Genomic DNA, 25,342 nt, shown 5'->3' on the forward strand with positions numbered 1-25,342 from the left:
GTCCCAAAGGTGCTTTTTCAAAAGGCAACTGGACTTCCGTGGGTTTTTTTCCCTTGAAAACGTTTCACTTCTCATCCAAGATGCATCTTCAGTTCCTACATTCATTCCTGCAGCACGTAACAGTATTTACCTGAGGATAGAATAGGATAGGATAGGATAGGATAGATTGTTGCAAGATTTCCATCAAAGGAAAATAAAAGCTTTTCTGAAAAGCTTTTCTGATTAATTTCTACTTCTCTTGACTTCCTTGATGTTAATCTTTGACAAACCAGAATCAGAACTGAGCTGGAAGGGAGCTTGGAGGTCCTCCAGTCCAACCCCTTGCTCAAGCAGGAGATCCTATACCACTTCAGACAAATGGTTGTCCAATCTCTTCTTAAAAACCTCCCGTGATGGAGACACCCATAACAAGCCGCTGTGGCAAGCCATTCCATTGGTTAATTATCCTCACTGTTAAGAAGTTTCTCCTTAACTCCAGATGGCTTCTCTCCTTGGTTAGTTTCCATTCATTGTTTCTTGTCCTCCCCTCTGGTGCTTTGGAAAGTAACAGATAACAAATTAACAGAGTGGGATGGGACCTTGTAGGTCATCTAGTCCAACCCCCCGCTAATCTTCAGTTCCTACATTCATTCCTGCAGCACGTAACAGTATTTAGCTGAGGATAGAATAGGATAGGATAGGATAGGATAGAATAGAATAAGATATGGAATAGGTGGTATAATTGTCCAATCTCTTCTAAAAACCTCCAGTGATGGAATACCTATAACTTTTGTTGCAAGCCATTTCACTGATCAATTGTTCTCACTATAAGGACATTTCTCCTTAGTCCTTGCTTGCTTCTCTCTTTGATTAGTTTCCATCCATTGTTTCTTGCCTTGCCTTCAGGGGCTTTGGGGAATAAGTTAATTTCCTTCTTTGGGGCAGCCCCTGAGATATTGGAAGACTGCTATCATGTCTCCCCTAGTCCTTCTTTTCATTAAACTAGACATACCCACTTCCTGCAACCGTTCTTCATATGTTTTAGCCTCCAGTCCCCTAATCCTCTTTCTTGCTCTTCTCTGCACTCTTTCTAGAGTCTCCACATCTTTTCAACATCGTGGCGACCAAAACTGAATGCAGGATTCCAAGTGTGGCCTTACCAAGGCTTTATAAAGTGGTATTAACACTTTGCGTGATCTTGATTCTATCCCTCTGTTTATGCAGCCTGTCCAAACAAGCTTGTCCTTGTTTCATCTTTCCAGCAAACTGGAGAGATCATCATTGCCTGATCTGACTGAAGTTGCACATCTGAAAAATTCCCCAACATCAAACACTACAACCTGGTACAAGATCAGTGAGCTAGCTAGCTAGCTAGCTAGCACACACACACACACTCTCTCTCTCTCTCTCTCTCTCTCTCTCTCTCTCTCTCTCTCTCTCTCTCTCTCTCTCTCTCTCTCTCTCTCTCTCTCTCTCTCTCTCTCTCTCTCTCTCTCTCTCTCCTTCTCTCCCTACCTCCCCCCCCCCCTCTCTCTGTATAATTTTATTTAAAGTTTTTCTTTAACATCCATAAGTGCTTAGTGTATTGTCTGGGCCGATGTACTTTATACACAATACTATTAACAATAGTAATACTATTTAGGTAATCATAATCATAATCTTTCAACTTGTAACATTTATGTATACATGGTAATTATAATATACTAGCTGATAACTCAGCGCTGCACGGGTATTTATTTATTCCAACCCTTATTTATTTATAGCAATAGCAGTTAGACTTATATACCGCTTCATAGGGCTTTCAGCCCTCTCTAAGCAGTTTACAGAGTCAGCATATTGCCCCCAACAACAATCCGGGTCCTCATTTTACCCACCTCGGAAGGATGGAAGGCTGAGTCAACCCTGAGCGGGTGAGATTTGAACAGCCGAACTGCAGAACTGCAGTCAGCTGAAGTAGCCTGCAGTGCTGCATTTAACCACTGCGCCACCTTGGCTCTTTATCCCAAGTAAAGGTTGCAAAATGGGACACCCCCCCCCCAAAAAAAAAACTCCATTCGCAACTGTCTTGCTTAGCAGCAAAAATGTTAAGCTCAATTGTGGCCATTAGTCAAAAACTGGCCGTAACATAGAGGAATGGTTAGTCTCCCTTTTAAATTATTCTCGTTAACACTTTGGCCAGTGCAATGTTTGTCATTCAGGAGGATTTCACATGATTCTCAGAAAGGAACAAGTGTTTCTGTAGCACCAATTGTTTCCTAGGAACTCAAGAAGCCCCAGCCTAATTGGGATTAATAAAATTAGAGCTGCCTTTGAAATAATTTAAAGCATCCTGAGATAAAGAGCCATGTTCTCCAGCAGACAGCCAAGAATGCCAAAAATGCGTTAAAATGGTAGCGTAAATTTCCTCTCCTTGTGATTTTAGGTTTTTCCAACTGTTCTAAGCTGAATTCATAGCCTTCCAAGTAGACAGTCAGCTATGTGGAATATGCAGTCCTAACCACTGTCCAGCTGCAAGAGGAATGCTATTTTTATTTGTAAGGCGAATTGTTGAGCTTGTTGCCGTGTTTAACAAAAGCATGTTATTTGGAAAAGCAGAGAGAAGAATGTCAAGATCATTTCCGCTGGCTTATTCTAGCCAGCAAAAGATTAGAGAGATGGAATATATTATCTTCTCCACTGCCACTTAAAAGAGGGGGGGGGGGTCCCTAACCTTTGCAGATTTAAGCCTGGCGGAATTCTGGGAGTTGAAGTCCGCCAGGCTTAAAGTTGCCACAGTTGGAGACCCCTGACTTAGAACATAGAATCAGGGGTGGGCTGCTACATGTTCGCCGCGGTTTGGGAGAACCAGTAGCTAACGTTATGGCACACTTGGCTGGCCCCATGCACCAACCCAACACGCCCCTCCCAGGAGTCTCCACGTGGCCTGTTTTGGATGCGAGGTACCGTATTTTTCGGAGTATAAGACACACTGGAGTATAAGACGCGCCAAGATTTTGAAGAGGCAAACTAAAAAAAAAAAGTTTTTGCACTCGGCGGACCTCCCAAACATGGCCCGTTTTTCGTGAAAATGGGTCCATTTTTTGTCAAGAAAGGGCGTGGATAGCCTTTAGGAGGCTTGTAGAGTGCTCCTGAGGGCTGGGGGGAGCAAAAAAGAGCAAAAATGGCCTGTTCTTTCCTCATTTTTGCCCTCCCCACCCCTCAGCAGCACTCTGGAAGCCTCCTAAAGGCTATGCACAGACATTTTTGCAAAGGGGGCGGGGCTTCAGGAGGCCAAAAATGCTGTATTCAGTGTATAAGACGCACCCAGATTTTCAGCCCCTTTTTTGAGGGAAAAAGGTCCATCTTATACTCCGAAAAATGCAGTAAGTGCAGGGCCCTCGCAGAGGCTCAGGGAGGGGGGAAACGTGCCTCCCGGAGTGCCTCCGGAGCCAGTTTTCACCCTCCCAGAGGCTTGAGGAAAGACTCCGGAGCATGGGGAAGGGGGAAATGCCTGCCCCTCGCTGTGGTGCAGGAGGCCCGTGACCCGTCAAAACCGCGCTCGACTAAACCGCGCCCGATTAAACCGCATCGCTGATGTCATCAACAGGGTGACAACAGCCAGCGCGGAGAAAGAAGGGCGCTTTAAATAGCACTTTGAAAGCAAGCCGATTCAATTTAAGGTAAGGGTGAGGTTTAGGGTTAGCTTTAGGGTTAGCTTTAGGGTTAGCTTTAGGGTTAGGTTAAGGGTTAGGTTTAGGGTTAGGTTAAGGGTTAGGTTTAGGGTTAGGTTAAGGGTTAGGTTTAGGATTAGGTTTAGGATTAGGTTTAGGGGGGTTAGGTTTAGGTTTAGGGGTTAATTTTAGGTTTAGGGTTTACAGCGTGCTTCTGTCTCCGCGCTGTTGTCGCCCTCTTGATGACGTCAGCGACGCGGTTTAGTCGGACGCGGTTTAGTCGAGAGCGGTTTTGTGGTGGAACCCAGGAGGCCGACTAAGCCATGCCCACCATAGCCATGCTCACCCAGCAACTGAGCAAAGGACCTGTTGATGAAGTTTTTGAAGCCCACCCCTGCATAGAATGATAGGTTTACTAGAAGGGAGCTTGGAGGTTTTGTAATCCAACCACTGCTCAAAGCAGGAGACCTTATGCCAGTGATGGCAAACCTTTTCAGCACCGAGTGCCTAAACTGGAACATGCGTTCATGCATGCGCATGTGCGTGCGCCGGAGCACTGGAAGCCCGAAGAGCAGCTGGCCGGGTGCACACATGCCAGTTTTTTAGCCGTTTTGGGCTGTTTTTGGAGCCGTTTTCAGGCCCATTTCTGGGGCTGTTTTTTGGGTCGTTTTCCAGGGCAATTTTTGGGCTGTTTCCAGGCTGTTTCCAGGCTGTTTTCAGGCCATTTTTCAGGATGTTTTCAGGCCTTTTTTGGGCCTTTTTCCTGTGCTCCGGTGCCCACAAAGAGCAACTGGTGACGGCGCATGTGCGCACAGAGAGGGCTCTGTTCTGGCCCCCACTTAGCCTGTTCCAAAACTAAAGACACACAAAGCTTGCCAAAAGAAAGCCTTTATCAGTCTCGGCTGCGAGCCCAAAATAAACATAGATAAAGTCTCTTGCAACAAGGGTTACGCAGCAGAATGCAGAAACAAAACTCTTACAGCACCAAGTTTTCAAGAAGCAAAATCACTTATCCAAGTGTCTCACAAACTCAAACAGGAACGGAACTGAATTCTCCATAAACGAACGATGAACGTTGACTTCTGCAACCAGGGCGTGGCACCATCCGTCCTTTTATCTCCAGAAGACGACGCTAACGAGCCCCAGCTGCCTTGTTATTCCTGCATCCCGACTCAACTCACAGCAAACTTCTGCTGAGTCACAACAGGGCTCTGTGTGCCACCAATGGCACGCATGCCATAGGTTGGCCATCGCAGCCTTATGCCATCCCAATCAAATGGTTGTCCGGTCTATTGTTGAATAGCTCCAGTGATGAAGCACTTGCAGCTCTTGGGACAAGCTATTCCATTGATTCATTGTTCCCACTGCCAGAAAATTTCTCCTTCCTTCTACTCCTTACTTAACAAGCTTCCACCCATTGCTTCTTGTCCTGCCCTCTGGTGCTTTGGAGAATGAGTCAACCCCCTCTTCTCCTGGACAGGCCTTCAAGTACTGGAAGATGGTTATGCCCTCTCTGGTCCTTTCCTTCAATAGGCTGGACCCACCTAGCTTTCTCAAAGGGTTCATCCAGTGGTGGGATTCAGCCGGTTCGCACCTATTCGGGAGAACCAGTTGGTAACTTTCTAAGCAGTTCGGAGAACCGGTTGTTTGAAGAAATCTCCTTTTGTTTCTTTCCACTTTACAGGGCTAATCCTGTAAGGAAGGCAATATAGCAATAGCAGTAGACTTATATACCGCTTCATAGGCCTTTCAGGCCTCTCTAAGCGGTTTACAGAGAGTCAGCATATTGCCCCCAACAATCTGGGTCCTCATTTTACCCACCTCGGAAGGATGGAAGGCTGAGTCAACCCTGAGCCGGTGAGATTTGAACCGCTGACCTGCTGATCTAGCAGTAGCCTGCAGTGCTGCTTTTAACCACTGCGCCACCTTGGCTCAGGAAGGCAGGAAGGAAACATTCTAGTGTTGTTTCTAGCCTAATCTTTATTGCTCTGCTTACAGAAACTGCCTCTCCGGTTAACCCTTGTTACATTGTAACAGCTAAGCGAAGTGCCCATTGATGTGATTGACGTTGAGTTGGCCACGCCCACCCAGTCACATGACCACCGAGCCACGCCTACCCAGATGGTCATTAGGGCAGAGAACCGGTTGTTAAATTATTTGAATCCCAGCACTGGGTTCATCATACAGTTGAATCTACAGTAGGATCCTTGATCATCTTTGTTGCTCTTCTCTGCACACTTTCCAGGGTTCTCAACATTTCTTTTCTTTTTTTAAAAAATTCTGGTGAGCAGAACTGGATGCGATGTTCCAAATGGGGCTTCAGTAGTGCAGTAGAAATCGGTATTGTCACTTCCGGTGATCTTGATGCTATCTTTTTGTTGATGTGGAACTGCATTGGGAGGGGTTTTTTTGGCAGCTGAAGCACATCCCTGGCTCATATTTAAGTGGTGATCCCCTACCTACATTCAAGAGGCCACTGGACTACCTGGTTTTTCTTGGAAGATGTTTCACTTCCCATCCGAGAAGCTTCTTCAGCTCTGACTGGAGGGTGAGGACAATGGGAGGATTTATACTCCTTGCAGACAGCTGGTCATTTGCATCCTTTTAGACACTCGTTGTGGCCACCCAGAGGTTTATGTGTGTCCTCGGGGTCAGCTGAGTAGTGCAAATGGGTGTGAAGCCTTCTTGCGGCCCGCGGCCCCCCAGATCCGGCCCTCGGGCCTTGAGTTTGACACTGTTTATTTACAAGGTACTTAGGGATTCACAGGCCACCTTGATCACTTGTCATGCTAGAATAGAATAGAATAGAATAGAATAGAACAGAACAGAACAGAACAGAACAGAATAGAATAACAGAGTTGGAAGGGACCTTGGAGGTCTTCTAGTCCAACCCCCTGCCTAGACAGGAAACCCTACACCACTTCAGACAAATGGTTGTCCAATCTCTTCTTAAAAACTTCCACTGTTGCAGCTTTCACAACTTCTGGAGGCAAGCTGTTCCACTGATTAATTGTTCTAACTTTCAGGAAATTTCTCCTCACTTCTAAGTCCTCACCACCCATTGCTTTTTGTTCTACCCTCAGGTGCTTTGGAGAATAGCTTGATTCCCTCTTCTTTGTGGCAACCCCTGAGATATTGAAAGACTGCTATCATGTCTCCCCTAGTCCTTCTTTTCATTAAACTAGACATACCCACTTCCTGCAGCTGTTCTTCATATGTTTTAGCCTCCAGTTCCCTAATCATCTTGGTGGCTCTTCTCTGCACTCTTTCTAGAGTCTATCAAGCAACAGAACATCTCACTTGGGTTTAGGTGACCAGGTTTACAAGGGGGAAAGATGAGCACAGGAGGTTGACATCAGAATCAGAAATCAGAATAGACTAGAGCTGGAAGGGACCTGGGAAGATGTTTTTGAGCTGACTTTCTCGTGGAAGGTAGTGGAGGAGGCCCTGCTGTTGCTACGGAGCGGTGATGGTTTTAATTATGATTCATTTTCCTCTCCCTTTGAAGCCACTCTGCATGTCCCCATTTCCTGACCTGAGCAGACCTCGTGGGAAGAATTAGGTCATAAAACGTTTCCTTGGGACGTAATTGAAGAGATGATTATTCACTGAAAAAATGGGACAAGGGAGCACACCCTTGGACATCTTGCAACGAAGCAAGAACAAGAATGTCCTGCTCCACCTATGGGAGATCTCAGAAGCGGATCCCCTTTCATCCAACCGAAGGAGAACAACTGCTCCTTCCAAGTGGAGGCGAGTTGCGCAACGTCCCCACGACTTGAGTTGTGCAGTGAGCGAAAGCAATGGCAAGGTAGCGTGAGAGATAAACAGGAAAGAGGCGACACCATGGCTGGCTGGGGGAATGCTGGGAGTTGAAGTCCCCCCATCTCAAAGTGGCCAAGGTTGAGAAATATTGCTCTATTCCAGGGGTCAGCAAACTGCGGCTCTGGAGCCGCATGTGGCTCTTTCCTCCCTCTGCTGCGGCTCTGTCACCGGTCAGCACCACAATTTTGAGAGGAGCTTCCGGTAAGGGGGGGGGAGAGAAGCACAGTGTGCCCTGAGAAGACTCTATGGCAAGGGGAGGGTTTTCCAGTTGTCTCCACAATTGATAGGGCCTTCAATTACGACAAGTAGCCGCGCTAGGAGGAGACTCTATGGTGGCGGAATTGAATTTCTGCTCATCTCCAAGAACTGAATAGGGGGCTTCTGGTTAGGACCTTTGTGTACTCCCGGTGTTTTCTTTTCTGTGAGAAAACGGGTCCAAATGGCTCTGAGTGTTTAAGTTTGCCGACTCCCTGCTCTATTCTATTTTCTCGGGTGAAGAGGAGGAGGTAGGAGAACTTTAAGCAAATATTTTTCTTCTGAAGCATTTTGGCTCTGTTGAGGCTGAAATCAAAGCTGCGTCAGATTAACAGAGTTAGAAGGGACCTCATAGATCATCTAGCCCAACCCCCCACCCAAGCAGGACAAATGGCAGTCCAGTCTCTTCTTGAAAGCTTCCAGTGGTGAAATTCAATTTTTTCCCTTACTGGTTCTGTGGGTGTGGCTTGGTAGGTGTGGCTTGGTGGACATGTGACCGGGTGGGCGTGGCTTGGTGGACATGTGACCGGGTGGGCCTGGCCACACGACTGACTCACCCACAATGTAAAAGCAGCTGGACTTCACACAAAATGGCTCCTGCAACAAAGCAGGAACCTCACAGAGAGCCCAAAAATGAACTATCGCACTTTGCAGAAAAATAACACAAAGGCTACACAGCTGACTCGCACACAATGCAAAAGCAGCTGGACTTCACACCAAATGGCTCCTGCAACAAAGCAGGAACCTCACAGACAATCCGGCACAGCTGATTGTCGCACAGCTGATCATCAGAACTTTTTAAAAACTTTTCAAAGCATTTTTTACTACCGGTTTGGGCAAAACGATAGCATTTTTTACTACTGGTTCGGCTTAACCAACCCGAACCGGTAGCATTTTGCCCCTGCAGGTGGCGTTGGGGACACTGCGACAAATTTATTAGCTCTGTGGTACGTCTCTTGATGCCTAGGAATTCATAATCCTACTACAGATGCACACACAAACTTTCTCTGAAAGTAGCAAGCAATCACAAAATATACTATTTATTTGGCTCGTCAGCCCCAAATCCAGTTATCTGAGAGTTAGTTTATGCTTCAGTTTCTTCTGTTATACTCCTCTCATTCAACATCAAAAGTATATGGATCATTAACTAGATATCTTCAACTAGAATGAAAGTCACTCTTTATGTTGGGAAGGCTGTTGCCAATGAACCTCTTTAGATTGTTGCAAGATTTCCATCAAAGGAAAATAAAAGCTTTTCTGAAAAGCTTTTCTGATTAATTTCTACTCCTCTTGACTTCCTTGATGTTAATCTTTGACAAACCAGAATCAGAACTGAGCTGGAAGGTAGCTTGGAGGTCCTCCAGTCCAACCCCTTGCTCAAGCAGGAGATCCTATACCACTTCAGACAAACGGTTGTCCAATCTCTTCTTAAAAACCTCCCGTGATGGAGACACCCATAACAAGCCGCTGTGGCAAGCCATTCCATTGGTTAATTATCCTCACTGTTAGGAAGTTTCTCCTTAACTACAGGTTGCTTCTCTCCTTGGTTAGTTTCCATTCATTGTTTCTTGTCCTGCCCTCTGGTGCTTTGGAAAGTAACAGATAACAAATTAACAGAGTGGGATGGGACCTTGTAGGTCATCTAGTCCAACCCCCCCACTAAAGCAGGAGACCCTACACCATTTCTAACAAATGGCAGTCCAATCTCTTCTTGAAAGTCTCAAGTGATGAAGCTCCCACAACTTCTGAAGGCAACTTCTGTTCCATGGGTTGATTGTTCTCAGTGTCAGAAAATTCCTTCTTATTTCTAGGTTGAATCTCTCCTTGGTCAGTTTCCATCCATTCTTCCTTGTTTGGCCTTCAGGTGCCTTGGAAAACAGCTTTAGCCGCTCCTCTCTGTGGAGGCCCCTCAAATACTGGAAGACATGTCTCCCCTGGTCCTTCTCTTCACTTAGACTAGCCATGCCCAGTTCCTGCAACCGTTCATCGTATGCTTTAGCCTCCAGTCCCCTAATGATCCTGGTTGCTCTTCTCTGCACTCTTTCTAGAGTCTCAACATCTTTTTTTAATAGTGTGGTGTCCAAAACTGGATGCAGTGCTCTAGGTGTGTTCCAGAGGTGGGTTCCTACCAGTTCACACCAGTTCGGTAGAACCGGTTCGTCAAATCTACCGAACCGGTTAGAAGAGTTTCCACCAGTGGACCCAGAAAGCAGGCCACACCTACAGAAGAGGTTCCCAAAATTTTTGAAACCCACCACTGGTCCTTGGATATGATTATTCTACACTATCATGCTCCTATTTATAAAACTCAGTGCCTCTGCGAAAGGTAAGGATGACTACTGCGTTTGTGGTGCAATCAGAACATTGCGTGTGTTGAAGTTGTTTTAACGCAAACCAAAGATGCCTTTTAAAAAAACAAGTTTACATCCTATTCTTATGCATGCCGGTGCTGTGTGTGAGGTAATTTAAGGTGGTTCTGACAAGTGTCGTCGGCATCTTCATATCCGGTCACATGGGCAGCAAGCCACTCCCATCCGGTCACATGGGTGGCAAGCCACTCCCACAAAGGAGGCCACACCCACAGAGTAGGTTCGAACAATTTTTGAAACCCACCACTGGTGTGATCTTACTAAGGCTTTACAGAATGGTATTAGTCCCTCAGTAAATTGACTCCCCATTTGTTTGTGGCAGCTTCTGGAACATGGCTACCGTGTCATTCCTAATCCTTCTTTTCTCTAGACCAGTGGTGAAATTCAAATTGTTTTACTTCCGGTTCTGTAGCTTGGTGGGCAGGGGAAGGATACTGCTAAATCCCCATTCCCTCCCCACTCTGGGGCCAGCCAGAGGTGGTATTTGCCGGTTCTCCGAACTACTCAAAATTTCCGCTACTGCTTCTCCAAAACCTGTCAGAACCTGCTGAATTTCACCCCTGCTCTAGACCAAGATAACGTCCTTATCCCCCTCGCTCCTTGTCTAATCCAAGATTCTCCAAACTTTAAGACTTAGAATAGAATAGAATAGAATTTTATTATTTGTATGCCGCCCTTCTCCGGGAGGACTCAGGGCGGCGAACAATTCAAAAGGGGGGAAAGGGGAACATAAAAACGAAATACAAATAATAAAAATAGGCAACAGTCGCACAATCATACATGTCGAGAGGGGAGGGAACTCATCACCCCCAGGCCTGCCGGCAAAGCCAGGTTTTGACGGCTTTTCGGAAGGCCTGGAGAGAGGTGAGGGTCCGAATCCCTGCGGGGAGTTCATTCCAAAGGAGCTGCCACAGAGAAGGCCCTCCCCTGGGTAATAGCCAGATGGCATTGGCTGGTAGATGGCACCCGGAGGAGGCCAACCCTGTGAGATCTAATGGGTCTGTGGGAGGTAATTGGCAGCAGGCGGTCTCTCAAGTACTTATGGACTTCAACTCCCCGAATTTCCAAAACCAGCATGGCTGGCTAGGAATTCTGGGAGTTGTAATCCACAAGTCTTAAAGTTTCCAAGTTTGGAGCAGGAGTCTCCATCTCTTGAGATGTTCAGCAACTGACAGCCTTACTTCTACTCCAAAAACTTTCTGAGGGAAAAAAATGCCCTCGACAACACAATTCCTGGATAATGAGGTCAAATTGCTTTGAGCTTTTCTTACATTAAAGGGTTCGTTTGCATAGTTTCTGTTCTTTTCTTTCCACAGTTTCTACAACTGGGACCGAAATCTCTGTTGCATGAATTCAAGCCCAAACTACCAGGTGATTGCAGAAAATGCATGTGGCTTACTCTTTAAGAACAAGTCTGACCGGAAGATGATTAACGTGGATCCCAAGGTAATAATGTTGCCTTAGATATTTATTTATTTTTAGATCCTTCAAACATATTGCTTATCTCCGTGTCTTTATGCCTCAGAGACACATACGGTCTTTATCTCTCTAATACAGTGTTTCTCAACCTTGGCAACTTGAAGATGTCTGGACTTCAACTCCCAGAATTCCCCAGCCAGCATTCGCTGGCTGGGGAATTCTGGGAGTTGAAGTCCAGACATCTTCAAGTTGCCAAGGTTGAGAAACACTGCTCTGATACGTTTGTCATTGGCCAATGCCAAGATCTCCTGTAATGAAATCCATGTATCTTCATAGATGCTTTATATATCTTTACTATAAAATATTCTTAAATTTATTTATTTTTTAAATGTTTAAACCTTCATTGAAAATCAAAAGCTTTAAAATGCAAATACCTTTAAAAATAGTTTTGTATAAGTTACAATCATTTTCTACTCTACTTTCCCTTCCTTTCTCCTTCTACTCTCTCCCCTTGCCACTCCTCCTTATACATCTAATCTTCCCCCCTCTCCCTCTCTCCTATCCCTCTCTTCCTATCTTTCTTCTCTCCTCTGCTTCCCACTCTTCTACATCCTGTCTTCCCTCCATCATTTTCTACTCTACTTCCCCATCCTTTCTCCTTCTCCTCTCTCCCCTTACCACTCCTCCTTATACACCTCTTCCCCCCTCACCCTCTCTCCTATCCCTCTCTTCCTATCTTTCTTCTCCCCTCTGCTTCCAACTCTTCTACATCCTGTCTTCCCTCCATCATTTTCTACTCTACTTCCCCTTCCGTTCTCCTTCTCCTCTCTCCCCTTACCACTCCTCCTTATAAACCTCATCTTCCCCCCTCACCCTCTCTCCTATCCCTCTCTACCTATCTTTCTTCTCTCCTCTGCTTCCCACTCTTCCTCTAATTCACTTGGTGCATTTCAGCTTCTGAGCAAACTCCCTTTTGTGTTGATGGTATTTATAATTCCATTTCAATATACATAAAAAAGAAAAAATAGCAGTATACATGTACAATCATAATACCTTAAAATCCAACACCCCTCCTCCAAGTTAGTAAACTCCGCTCCCTCCCACCTTCCCCCCCAAACCCCACCCCAAGTTACAATCATTTTTGACAGTACGAACATAACCATTTCTTATTCAAATGCATTTTTATACATTCCTAATTATCTATGCATCTATGTTTCGAAGACATATATTTAATGTTCCTAATATTTATCCATTGTTACCAGTTTTCCAAATATTCTGTATAATATTCTGAGTCTTCCTTGTCCCTTAACTCCAATGTGAGTTTATCCATCTCTGTGCAATCAAAAATCTTTTGGATTATCAAACAGTCTGTCAGCATGGTATCACTTTTCCAACATTGTGCGAGCGCTATTCTCGCTGCAAGATTATGTGCAAGATTAAATATTTATCTCTTTCGTATACTAATTTTCTGAGATGGTGGATTTGGGGTTTTCATGAACTGTACGCCACAATCATCACAAATATGACAAATCACGGCTTGAACTATCTTGCTTTGCATGTAATGAGTCTATCTCATATATTAGTTTCACCTTTTAAGTTGCATTACTGAAATAAATGAACTCTTGCACGATATTCTAATTTTTCGAGTTTCACCTGTATTCTTAAATGTAATGTAGGCGAGATAAACAATCCTCCGTGGACTACCTCAGGAGTGGGTTGCTAGGGGTTTGCAGGGGTTCAGGAGAACCTCCAGCTAAGATTCTGTGCAGTTCAGAATAGCCCTCAGCTGATGTCAGCACTTAAGAGATAGATAGCTCTATTCATAAGCAAATTCCCTGCAGCATGATCTGAACAAAGGTCGGATTAGCCCTCAGCCACAATAGGAATTGCCCAACAAGCCCCTTCATTGTATCAGCCCAAACGTCAACCAAGATTAGTTCAGATTAACTCCTAGGATTTGTACATAGCCCCATGGGAGTCTGGCAACTGCCAATAGAATACATGTTCTTGCGCAGGAACAGGAAGCTCAAGTGCAATGCCCAAGAGATGGTATAAATACCCTTCGCTCTTAACTCCATGTGGTCAGCTGCACCATGTGCTTGGTGGCTCTGCTTCGCCATTAAACCATCTTTCCAATCGGCCTCCATTTTGTCTCCAGTGCCTTTCTCCCAGTTTGGAACTGGGCAAGATGGATATTTCTTCCAACACTGGTGAGACAAATGGGGCAGCTGCTGGTTGGGCTACTTCTGGCCTCCAGTGCTTCCACCCGGAGAAAACACCCCACTTTCCTCTGCTTTTCAGTTGGTTTTCTACGGCCACACGGCACAGAGTGACCCTTAGGAAACCACTTGGAAATGTTGGCTCTGCCAACTTCCTGCCTGTGGCCTGCAAAGCGGCGCGTAGCTGCCGGCAAGCCTGTGATTATTTTTATTTCATTTTGCATTCCATCCCCAAGCTTCAGGCAGAGCCTCAAGGTTTGCATCTGGCAAGCTTCGGTCGCTCCAGGCAAAGGTTGCAAATATCTGCTTGAATTGCTCGCCAAACCTCTGTTTATTTCTCTGCCATTTCCTGTAGCTGTCTATTGGCTAACGGTCGCAGAGGGACCAAGGGAGAGGCAAAACCTTGTCCTTGCCCCACTTACAAGAAAGCTTGGGCCAGCTAAGAAGGAGAAACACCTGTTGTTCCCTTCTTGAGCGCTCCAAAGATCTCCAGATACCTGGCTCAATAGCAGTAACTGTGAGAGGGATCTTGGAGTCCTAGTGGACAACCATTTAAATAGGAGCCAGCCGTGGGCAGCAGCTGCCAAAAAAGACAACACAGTTCTAGGCTGCATAAACAGAGGGGTAGAATCAAGATCACGTGAAGGGTTAATACCACTTTATAAGGCCTTGGTAAGGCCGCACTTGGAATACTGCATTCAGTTTTGGTCACCACGATGTAGAAAAGATGTGTGGAGACTCTAGAAAGAGTTCAGAGAAGAGCAGCAAAGAGGATTACGGGACCGGAGACTAAAACATATGAAGAACGGTTGCAGGAACTGGGTATGTCTAGTTTCATGAAAAGAAGGACCAGAGGAGACATGATAGCAGTGTTCTAATATCTCAGGGGTTGCCACAAAGAAGAGGGAGTCAAGCTATTCTCCAAAGCATCTGAGGGTAGAACAAGAAGCAATGGGTGGAAACTAATCAAGGAGAGAAGCAACTTAGAACTGAGGAGAAATTTCCTGACAGTGAGAACAATTAATCAGTGAAACAACTTGCCTCCAGAAGTTGTGAATGCTCCAACATTAGAAGTCTTTAAGAAGATGTTGGACAATCATTTGTCTGAAGTGGTGTAGGGTTTCCTGCAATGGCAGGGGGTTGAAGACCCCCAAAGTCCCTTCCAACTCTGTTATTCTATTCTATTCTATTCTATTCTATTCTATTCTATTCTATTCCAGGAGTCTCCAAACTTGGTTTGGTGGCAGCAGTGGTGCTTCAGATAGAAAGTCCCTACAGAGAGTGGTGAGGAAAGCAGGGAAGATTACAGGAAACTGGCTTCCTGTTATTCAGGATGATGCTTATTTAGCGCTTTGTGTTTAGAGCTCAAAGCATTGTTAGAGACCCCACACACTGTTTCTGTTTCTGTTGCTCCCCTCCGGGAGGAGTATCTATAGCAAGATTACCAGTTTCTGTAAGAGCTTTGTTCCCTATGCCATCCGTCTGGTAAACTCGCAAGATTCATTTCTCTCCCCATGTACTTTTATACATCCAAACTAGACTGCGTTGTTTCTCCGGGTCATAACTTATGTGGGTATATGCCAGGGGCGGGTTGCTATTGACATTACTGCTGGTTCAGTACGCATGCGCATTGACACCTAAAACGGTCTGTGCATGAGCAAAACATTAGAGGGGGGGATTACTTTTCTGCAATGGAGATTGTTCTGCGCATGTGCAGAACCAAAAATAAAGATGGTGCCGCCGACAATAGAACCGGTTCGGGTGCTTGGGCAGACAAATTACTACCTATTCGGCTGAACTGGTATGAGCCTCCCTCTGGTATATCCATAGTCTATTTGTATTCATCTTATGCAGTGTATATTGGAGATGGTGACCCCTTGAGAGCTGTATGCAATGAAATTACATTGTAATGTATGCCAATTAGTGTACCTCGCGACGGTGGCACTGACGCAACAAGCGGCCTCCTGCCCCAACGTGAGCAAGCAGAAGTGGGCCTCCCATACATGAAAAAACAGTAAGACAACCCCCCCCCCCCCCAAAAAAGCCTTACTGCTTATTTTGTGGCCAAAAGAAAATAAGACCCGGTCTTATTTTCGGGAAAACATGGGTATAGTAGTTGATCCTTTTGGGTGTGTGTGTGTGTGTTGTTTTCTCCTTCAAAGTTCTTTGATTAGGATGTTGTTATCACTTGGAGAGCCGAGGTGGCGCAGTGGGTAGAGTGCAGTACTGCAGGCCACTTCAGCTGACTGCTATCTGCAGTTCAGCGGTTCAAATCTCACCGGCTCAGGGTTGACTCAGCCTTCCATCCTTCCGAGGTGGGTGAAATGAGGACCCAGACTGTGGGGGCGATATGCTGACTCTGTAAACCGCTTAGAGAGGGCTAAAAGCCCTATGAAGCGGTATATAAGTCTAACTGCTAACTGCTATTGCTATTGATTGTTTGTCTGAGTTGATCCTTCTTTTGTTGAAGTTATTGTTTACTGCTTGATTTATTGTCTGGGGTCAATCCTTGAATTAAACGCTGCAGAATCCCCACTAATCCTGAAATTTGAATAGAGATCAGGAATATTAGACCCCGAGCAGATGTTCTACTAGTAAAAATCTGGGAGAACAGACAGAGACCGTGGTGCAGGAGGCCGACTAGGCCACGCCCACTTTGGCCACACCCACCCAGCAATGGGACAGAAAACCCGTTGCTGTGATTTTTGAAGCCCACCCCTGGATGCAGCTATTGAGATAGGTAAGAGAAGCCTGGATGCAGCCATCAGGAGTCAGCCTTAATTTCATGGTGTTGCTTTAGTCCGTTTACATTTCTGCCTGCCTATATACACTCGAAAATCAAAAGCATCTTGTATGCAAATGAAACGAATGCTACATGCGATAAGGCATGCCCTTGTCTCTGATTTAAACCCATAGTTCAAGGATGATTACATTGGCCGCGGTCCATCCCAAACACTTGGGTTCCAACGAAAACTTTTCCCACACAACGCATTTCTAATTAAAAACACATCTGCTTTCACGTAACACTGGAAACGAGTCATTTGCCGTCCTGTGTAATTAGCTTCTATAATTTAGTCTTAAGCACTGAAAGTGAGATTATGTGAGATCCATCCCACACTTTCCACGGGTTTTTTGTTTTTTACCTCAATGGGATCTTAGCAGGGGTGGGATTCAGCCGGTTCGAGCGAAATGGATGTTAATTTTAATCTGGTTTGCCGAACCGGTAGTTGCAAGGACTGGCTGGCCCCACCCCACCCCTTCCAAGAGTCTCCACGCAGTCTGCTTTGGATGTGAGGTAAGTGCAGGGCCTGAGCGGAGGCTCGGGGGAGGGTGAAAAACTGGCCTACCAGAAGTACCCATTTCTGGCTTCTGGAAACCCTTCAAAGCCCCGGGAAGGCTATTTTCATCCTCCCAGAGGCTCAAGGAAAGCCTCCAGAGCCTGGGGAGGATGGAAACGCCCCCCCCCCCAATGGTGCAGGAAGGCAACTAGGCCACGCCCCCATGGCCATGCCCACACAGCAACCGGGCAGAGAACCGGTTGCTAAAAATTTTCAATCCCATTCCTGGATCTTAGGAGATGCGAGGCTACAGATGAGAAGCTAAGATGTTTGGATGACTGGATGTTTGGATGACTAGGAGAAGTGTGGGCTAGTGGAGAGACTTGGAAACAAGCTCTGAATCAACTCTACTCAGATCCCCAACTCAAGGAGAATCCAGAAGCTTTCTCTCACCAGCTCTTATAATTGGCTGATTTGTCTACTTCTTTCCAATGGCAGAGGCAGTTCTGGAAAGTTACTATCTTCCAGGTCAAACTATTGGTTGACTTAGCCCTATATCAGAGGTCTCCAACCTTGGCAACTTTAAGCCTGGCGGACTTCAACTCCCAGAATTCCCCAGCCAGCTTTGGTTGGAGAATTCTGGGAGTTGAAGTCCTCCAGGCTTAAAGTTGCCAAGGTTGGAGATCCCTACCCTATATTGTTTGGCTAGGACAACAGTGACTTCCCATCTTGCTTTCATTCTACAGTAGAACTTCTGATCACGAATGCTTCTGACCACGACCAAATCGGGTTCCGACCAAAAAAATTCACATTTTCCCCGCTGCGGCTGATTTCCCCTTCCGCGCCATTTTTTTTTTTTTTTTTTTGCAAGCACCAAATTTCCAAAATTAGATTCAGGCCACGACCAAATCGGGTTGCAACCAAACTTATGGAAAGAATTATGGTTGTGACCAGAGGTTTTAAAAAGAGACTGCCTATAAAAAACTTAAAATTAATTCAAATTGGAGAACAGAAGAATTGAGTGGTGGAATTAAATTTGGAATATTTTGGACAATGGTTATCTTACTTTTTAAATGCTATATTCATGGATGGAATTTATGCAAGTCTTTTGAAACGGATGGATTAAGCTTTCTTCTTCTATTTTTTCTTTTATTGTTCTCTGTAACCTATGGACTAAACTTTTCCTCTTTCATTGCTGTGGATGTTTTTCTAACTCATTTAAAGATTGGACTCTTTTTTTTAAAACTTGAAATACAAAAAAGATACAAAAGAAATAATATTTGCAACGGTAACACTGCTGCTCGGAGGCTGGAGGGTTTGTTTATTGGAGTTTGTGTATTGGAAATGGAACATTTTTTTTCCTTTGCTGATTGTTTTGGCTTGGCGCTGTAAGGTCTCACTGCTTGGTTATAGAGAGTGATAAGAAGGGAAGCACACAGATGTCCCTTTGAAGTATATCTCTAACCAGAGAAAAGTGAAAACAAACGTTTTTGTGAATCTATGTTTAATTTTTTTTAACCTTCCAAGCTAGAGCACCTGTGTTTGTTAGCTGGAAAGAATGGCACAATTTCAAAAGCAAACAGAAACCTTGAGCTTGCAAAAGATATTTTCAGAAATTATCAAATACATATGAGAAGATAGACAAGAAGTCTTAAAGCACATAACAGCAAAATATGATGAAGAAGTTGAAGATGTTTATCAAATGCAAAATGTGGTGATTAAAACTCAAAAAATCAAAGTGGAAAATGAATATAAAGAGATTAAATTTGCTGATAGTTATGGTGATTGGCCGGTCTCTGAAAATGGAAAGAGTGGAATACTAAAAGAGGAATCAAAGGGAGGGGAAATTTATCCCATGGGGCAAGACAAAGAAGAAGAAAAAAACAAAGAATCTATGGATTTAAAGAGAGAAATCTCATTAGCAATAGCATGGATAACACTATTGACAATCAAAGATAAATTGATTAAGGAAACAGAAGAAGGGCATCAAGATTACATAAGAGATATTATAAGCAAGGAGTTGCTAAGAGGAGTCCACGCAAAGTTGATCAAGGAGATGATTAGAGGACTGGCACCACAAATGACAAAAGATATGAGACTGTTTTGCTGTTGGAAAGATACAGGTTGATAGATGGAAGAATATAATTTAAAACTAGTTAAACTTAGTGAAATTTATTGACAATAGATATAGCTTAAATAAATAATTGATAATGTTATTAACGTATACAATGTGTAGTGTTATGATGTGTATAATTGGATATGAACATGGAATGGTACCCATGTAAGGAAGATTAGCAATCCCTTTGGATTATACATAAAGGTTAATTTAAAAAAGGGAATCAATTTAGATGCAGCTAAAGTTTCGATTATTAGGGGGAAAATGTTACGATACAGGATAGCAATAGCAATAGCAATAGCAGCTAGACTTATATACCGCTTCATAGGGCTTTCAGCCCTCTCTAAGCGGTTTACAGAGTCAGCATATTGCCCCCAACAACAATCCGGGTCCTCATTTTACCCACCTCGAAAGGATGGAAGGCTGAGTCAACCCTGAGCCGGTGAGATTTGAACAGCCGAACTGCAGTCAGCTGAAGTAGCCTGCAGTGCTGCATTTAACCACTGCACCACCTCGGCTCTTATATTCACTCGGATATAGTGAAAGAAAGGAGGGATAAGAATGACAACGTATATATAGAAATGGGTATAACATAGAAACTGGATGTAAATTTTAAACAGTGATTTGGAAAGGAGGATTAGAAAACTTTGTTATTAAATATTATAGATGTTTAGCTAGAATAGGACATAAGGATTTAGTATTAGTGGAGGATCTTAGAAATAGTAATTGAAAGGCCAATATGTGGTTATGTATTAAACTTTGGTATATTTTAGGATGAAGGACGCTTAAACAATTACAGTCAAATGAAAATGGAGATATGATGATGGTGACATGTTTAAATATTTGAGTTAAAATTCTTGAGTTAATCTGAAGTATGTTTGTTGACTGTGGAAGAGATGCACGTAAGTCTTTTTGTAACCAACTGATACACTTTCTACAGCATGTAAAGAAAGATTGTGGTTTTTTTTAAATTAAAAATTAATAAAAAACAAAAACAAATTGAGCTCAGGCCATATTTTTCCCTCCACAACAAAGCAATAAAGCAGACTTAGTCATAATTCAATCATGGATAAACAAGGTCTACGTACAAACAGTTTACAATGGGAGTCTGTCAAGCAAAGGCCTACTTTTCCAATAAAATGGGACATGCTAGGTTACTTTGAGGCCTACCCATTTGTGAGTTGTTTCTTTGCTCGCTCGGAAGGCATTGTTCTGATCCAGGCTTCTGTAAAAAGCAAGAAGCAGAGTTTTGGTCCCGGCAAAACCCTTTTCATTTACATGACTGTGAATTCTTTTCATTCACAGTCAGCAAGGCTTGGCAAACAGTCTTTCAGAGGAATGTTTATCCACACGAACCTTATCTTGTTTGGAGAGCTGCCCAATAACTAGTTTCCAAACGCAGGGCAAGGCAAAACTTGGCACAGAGTCTCTTATAGTCACACACAGAACTTTCCACTCTTGAAACGACTGAAGGAACGAATTGTTTCCTGCAAAAGCCCCCTCCCCGTTCGCTCCTCTTTTGCTTCCTCTGGGAGGGGCCAATCACCTCCAAGGTGTGACTTTACTCTTAAGTCGACCCTGCTTTCTTAGTTGTTCTTGTCTTCTGGCAGATCTGCACATGCACACCAGTGGTGGGTTTCAAAATTTTTCAGAACCTCTTCTGTAGGTGTTTTTTTTTAGCTTTTTCTTCTCCCTTTATTGTATTTTATAAATAAGTCACGGTGATGGACATAATGTATGTATGTATGTGTGTGTGTATGTATGTATGTATCAGTGATGGGTTTCAAATTTTTTTAGAACCTCTTCTGCAGGTGTGGCCTGCTTTGTGGGAGTGGCTTGCTGGCCATGTGATGAAGTGGGCGTGGCTTGGAAGTTGTGTGACTTAGTGGGCGTGGCCAACTTGTAAAATGTGGTGAAACTCACTTAACAACGCTCTTGCTTAGCAACTAAAATGTTGGCTCAGAAACTCTGACATTTGAAGCACACAAGTGATAAAGTTACCAAGTTACAAGACCCTTGCATCCCTAACCCTTTAGAAAAAAAAAACAGGGATGTTCAAAATTGACAGCTTTAAGACTTTATGGTTTAGATAGGACTCTTAGAGGCGGACGGGGCGATTGGTGAGCCAGCAAATCAGTGAGCAGCGGGCGGGGCAAGCGCAGTGCGGACAGGCACGGGGAGGGAGCTGGAACCGGTTCTAAATGGCACGGTAGATTTGTGGAACCTCTTGTATAGAAGAGGTTAGAACTGGCAGGAACCCAGCCCTGATGCACACCACTGGGAACAGGCTCCAGTTGTTCCTCTGCCTCACTGCTGTTTAGCTCCCTCTCTGCCTCCGATGCAGAGCCCTCGCCTAAGCTTTCCTCAGCCCCCAGGACTGCCCCATGTTCCTCCCCAACCTCCTCACTGTCCGACTTTGGTGCCAGCTCCGGCAGGCCACAATCAACAATGGTCCTATCTTGCGATTGGAGCATATCCAGCGCCGAGGTGGCGCAGTGGTTAAATGCAGCACTGCAGGCTACTTCAGCTGACTGCAGTTCTGCAGTTCAGCTGTTCAAATCTCACCGGCTCAGGGTTGACTCAGCCTTCCATCCTTCCGAAGTGGGTAAAATGAGGATCCGGATTGTTGTTGGGGGCAATATGCTGACTCTGTAAACCGCTTAGAAAGGGCTGAAAGTCCTATGAAGCGGTATATAAGTCTAACTGCTATTGCTATTGCTAAGAGCCATTTAGGCTGGCAAGTCTTGCATTAAGGCAGCCTTTAGACCCATTGTGCCATCTGATTTATTGCTATTGCTATAGTTGTTCATCACCGTCCTCTTTTAAAAAGTCCCGAAGCAGAGTCTGAATGTGACAAAAACACACCCATTGCTTTGGTTCCTGTCAAACCAAACCAACCCAGAGTAAGCCAGGCAGTAATTTGTTTGTGCCGAAGCAACTCCCGGCTGCTTGTTTCTTTGAAGTGCTTCCCACGGAAGATGGTTGCGTAGGAATAGCATCGGTACAAAATATCAAATTATACCCATTCGAAATGAGTGCATTGGTTTGTGAGACATTTAAAGACGCATACCTAGAAAGCGGATTTGGTTGCACTCTAAAGTGGGTCGCCGCTCTTAAGTTCCAGCAGCTGTGGAACATCTGTAATGAATAAGCAGATCTTCTCTTGCTGTGTGAAATGTATACTTTAAGCATTAAAGCCCAAAAGAATCTGGACACTTTAAAGACGTAGGCATTACTTTGCTGATCTCTTTCGTGCGGTGTGCACGGAAATGATTGAACACAACGGTATCTCCTGTTGTATAGAGGTGATGGGAAATTGTACATTTCTCCGATGGTTGTGAGGGACAAAGTGTTCTGACCGAGGCTTCCCAAGAGCATGAAGCAAACTCCTGGTCCTGACAAAAAACCCTTTTATTAATGGACTCTGAATTCTGCTCATTCACATCCAGCAAAGTCTTTCAAGGGAGGATTTACAGTCACAGACCTTATCTGGCTTGGAGAGCTGCCAGGCCGACATCTGCAAAACTTGGCCAGGAGTCTCGGAGAGTCACGAACCAATTAAGCGAACTAATTGTCTCCTGCAAACTCCCCTCCCCTTTCGCTCCTCTTTTATTTCCTCTGGGAGAGGCCATTCATCGTCCACCTGTGGCCTTTCTCCCAAGTCGACCCCCGTTTTTTAGCTGTTCCCTTCCTCTGGCAACTCTGCGCATGTACCAGTGGTGGGTTTCAAAAATTGTTCGAACCTACTCTGTGGGTGTGGCCTCCTTTGTGGGAGTGGCTTGCCGCCCATGTGACCAGATGGGAGTGGCTTGCCGCCCATGTGACCAGATGGGAGTGGCTTGCCACCCATGTGACCGGATATGAAGATGCCGACGACACTTGTCAGAACCACCTTAAATTACCTCACACACAGCACTGGCAGGCATAAGAATATGATGTAAACTTGTTTTTTAAAAGGCATCTTTGGTTTGCGTTAAAACAACTTCAACACACGCAATGTTCTGATTGCACCACAAACGCAGTAGTCATCCTTACCTTTCACAGAGGCCCTGAGTTTTATAAATACGAGCATGATAGTGTAGAATAATCATATCCAAGGACCAGTGGTGGGTTTCAAAAAAATTTGGAACCTCTTCTGTAGGTGTGGCCTGCTTTCCGGGTCCACTGGTGGAACCTCTTCTAACCGGTTTGGTAGATTTGACGAACCAGTTCTACCGAATAGATGCGAACTGGTAGGAACCCACCTCTGGCATGTACACACTGGGAACAGGCTCCAGCTGCTTGTCTGCTTCACTGATGTCTGACTCTGAAAGTAGCTGATAACTGGCATATGGCCCTGGCCCCCTTTCTGCCTCTGACACAGAGCCCTCATCAGAGCCTTCCCCAGACTCCAGGACCGGCCCATGTTCCTTCCCAACTTCCTCACTGTCCGAATCTGCTGCCAGCTAGACTGACTGCTAGTGGACCACAACATCATCAATCAAGGATCCTCATTGCATCCAGAGTCCTTATCTAAGTGGTTAAATATTTCCCTTCCATTGTTTGGGTGAGAGCAGAGTCATATAACCCAGGGTTTCTCAAAACGTGCCTTAATATTAGGTAATAGAACCTGTTCAGTTAGTGGTTAAAGGCATCTGGCTAGAAACTAGGAGCTCATGAATTCTAGTCCCACCATAGGCATGAAGCCAGCTAGGTGACATTGGGCCAATCATTCTCCTTCAGGAAGGAGCCAATGACAAACTTTTATAGCTCAACATTTTTTTTATTGAATTATAAAGTATTATAAAGTTATAGTTTACTTTATTGTCATTGCACCTTGTACAATGACATTAAATGCCATCTTCAGCGTGCACTATAACTATAAAAATAAAATATTTCTTTCTCTGTTTTTTCTCTGTTTTTTTTTTCTTTTGATATATTACTTTTATTTTTTAATCCATATGTACACAAGATATTTTAGATAGAAGGTAGCGCCAGGTGTGGGCCCTGGGAAGTCGGGAGGATTAGGGATGGGGATTTGTGGGGGGTGGGGTGGGGGGTGTTAACATAGCCTTAAAAAGAACAAGAATGTATTTATATACGGTGGTTTTTTTTTTTGTTTTTGTTTTTTTTTGTTTTTTTTATTTCTTTTTTTTTCCTTGGTTCATTTTACCTTTATCAGATCAAACAACACTCGAATAAAGGCATACACCAAGGAGGGAGGTAGAGGGAAGGAAGAGGGAGGAGTAAGGAAGGAGTAGGGGGAATGTAAGGAGTAAGGGGAATGTAAGGAGGGTGTCTGGGGAGTAAGGGGAGAAGGAAGGTTTGAGGGGAAAGGGAAGTAGGAGGGGAGTGTTAGAGGGAGAAAGGAAAGTTGGAGGGGGTAGATGGGGTGTATGGAGGATGGAAGGGTTAGGTGGGGTTGTGAATGATGAGTTGTGTTTCCTTTTTATCTGTTTGTTTTATTCCCTTTTTCTTTTTTTTTTCTCTTTTCTTATAGTGAATACCCTGTATATGAATGATTGCAAATGGAATGTGAAAATTGAATAAAATATATTTAAAAAAAAAAACTATAAAAATAAAACACAAACACACACCCTTCGCATTCTATACAATTGAATTGAAAACCCCTGATTCTGCATTAATATTGCACTACCCTGTAGAATCCAATAGAGTTACTGCTCTGGGATAGAAACTGTTTTTCAGCCTATTTGTCCTTGTTTTTTATTGTCCTGTACCGTCTGCCAGATGGTAATAGTTAAAAAAAAAAGGGTGCCCAGGATGAGATAGATCTTTAAGAATGTTTTGAACTGCAATGCAATGCAATGCAATGCAATACAATGCAATACAATGCAATACACAATAAAATACAAAATACATACTATAATGCAGGGGTGTCAAACTCAAGGCCCGTGGGCTGAGGGTACTTAAATCTGGTCTGTGGGGCCACCCTGGAAACAGCGAAGGACCAGCCCGCGTGCCTGTGCCAGCGAAAATGTGTGTGGCCCCCTCAGCTCCCTTTTTGCTGGCAGAGGGCTAGCAAAACAAATTAAAAACAAATCTGTTTCCCCTTTTGCATTTGAGCATCCAAGAAGGGACAGGAAAGGAGAAAGGGAAAGAGGAGAGACAAAGAAAAAGAATGGAAGAGAGCAAGGAAGGAAAGAGAAGGAAAGATGGGAAGGATGGAGGAAGGAGGAGGAAGAAGGAAGGGAAAAGAAGAAAAGGAAGGGAAGGGAGGGAGGGAAAGAGGAGA

General features: G+C 44.4%; 1 protein-coding gene across 1 annotated transcript in view; it reads left to right on the forward strand.

The window, feature by feature from the left end:
* Positions 1 to 25,342, forward strand: part of CFAP299 (cilia and flagella associated protein 299) — a 242,550-nt gene that overhangs the window by 216,047 nt on the left and 1,161 nt on the right. Inside the window, exon 5 of the mRNA XM_087723764.1 lies at positions 11,395 to 11,524. Within this exon, the coding sequence (XP_087579890.1) occupies positions 11,395 to 11,524 (130 nt within the window). The remainder of the gene's footprint in view (positions 1 to 11,394; positions 11,525 to 25,342) is intronic.

This window comes from Thamnophis sirtalis, unplaced genomic scaffold (assembly GCF_051295495.1).
Source record: "Thamnophis sirtalis isolate CommonGarterSnake01/CBP01778 unplaced genomic scaffold, rThaSir2_p1.2 scaffold_10, whole genome shotgun sequence".
Lineage (NCBI taxonomy): Eukaryota > Metazoa > Chordata > Lepidosauria > Squamata > Natricidae > Thamnophis > Thamnophis sirtalis.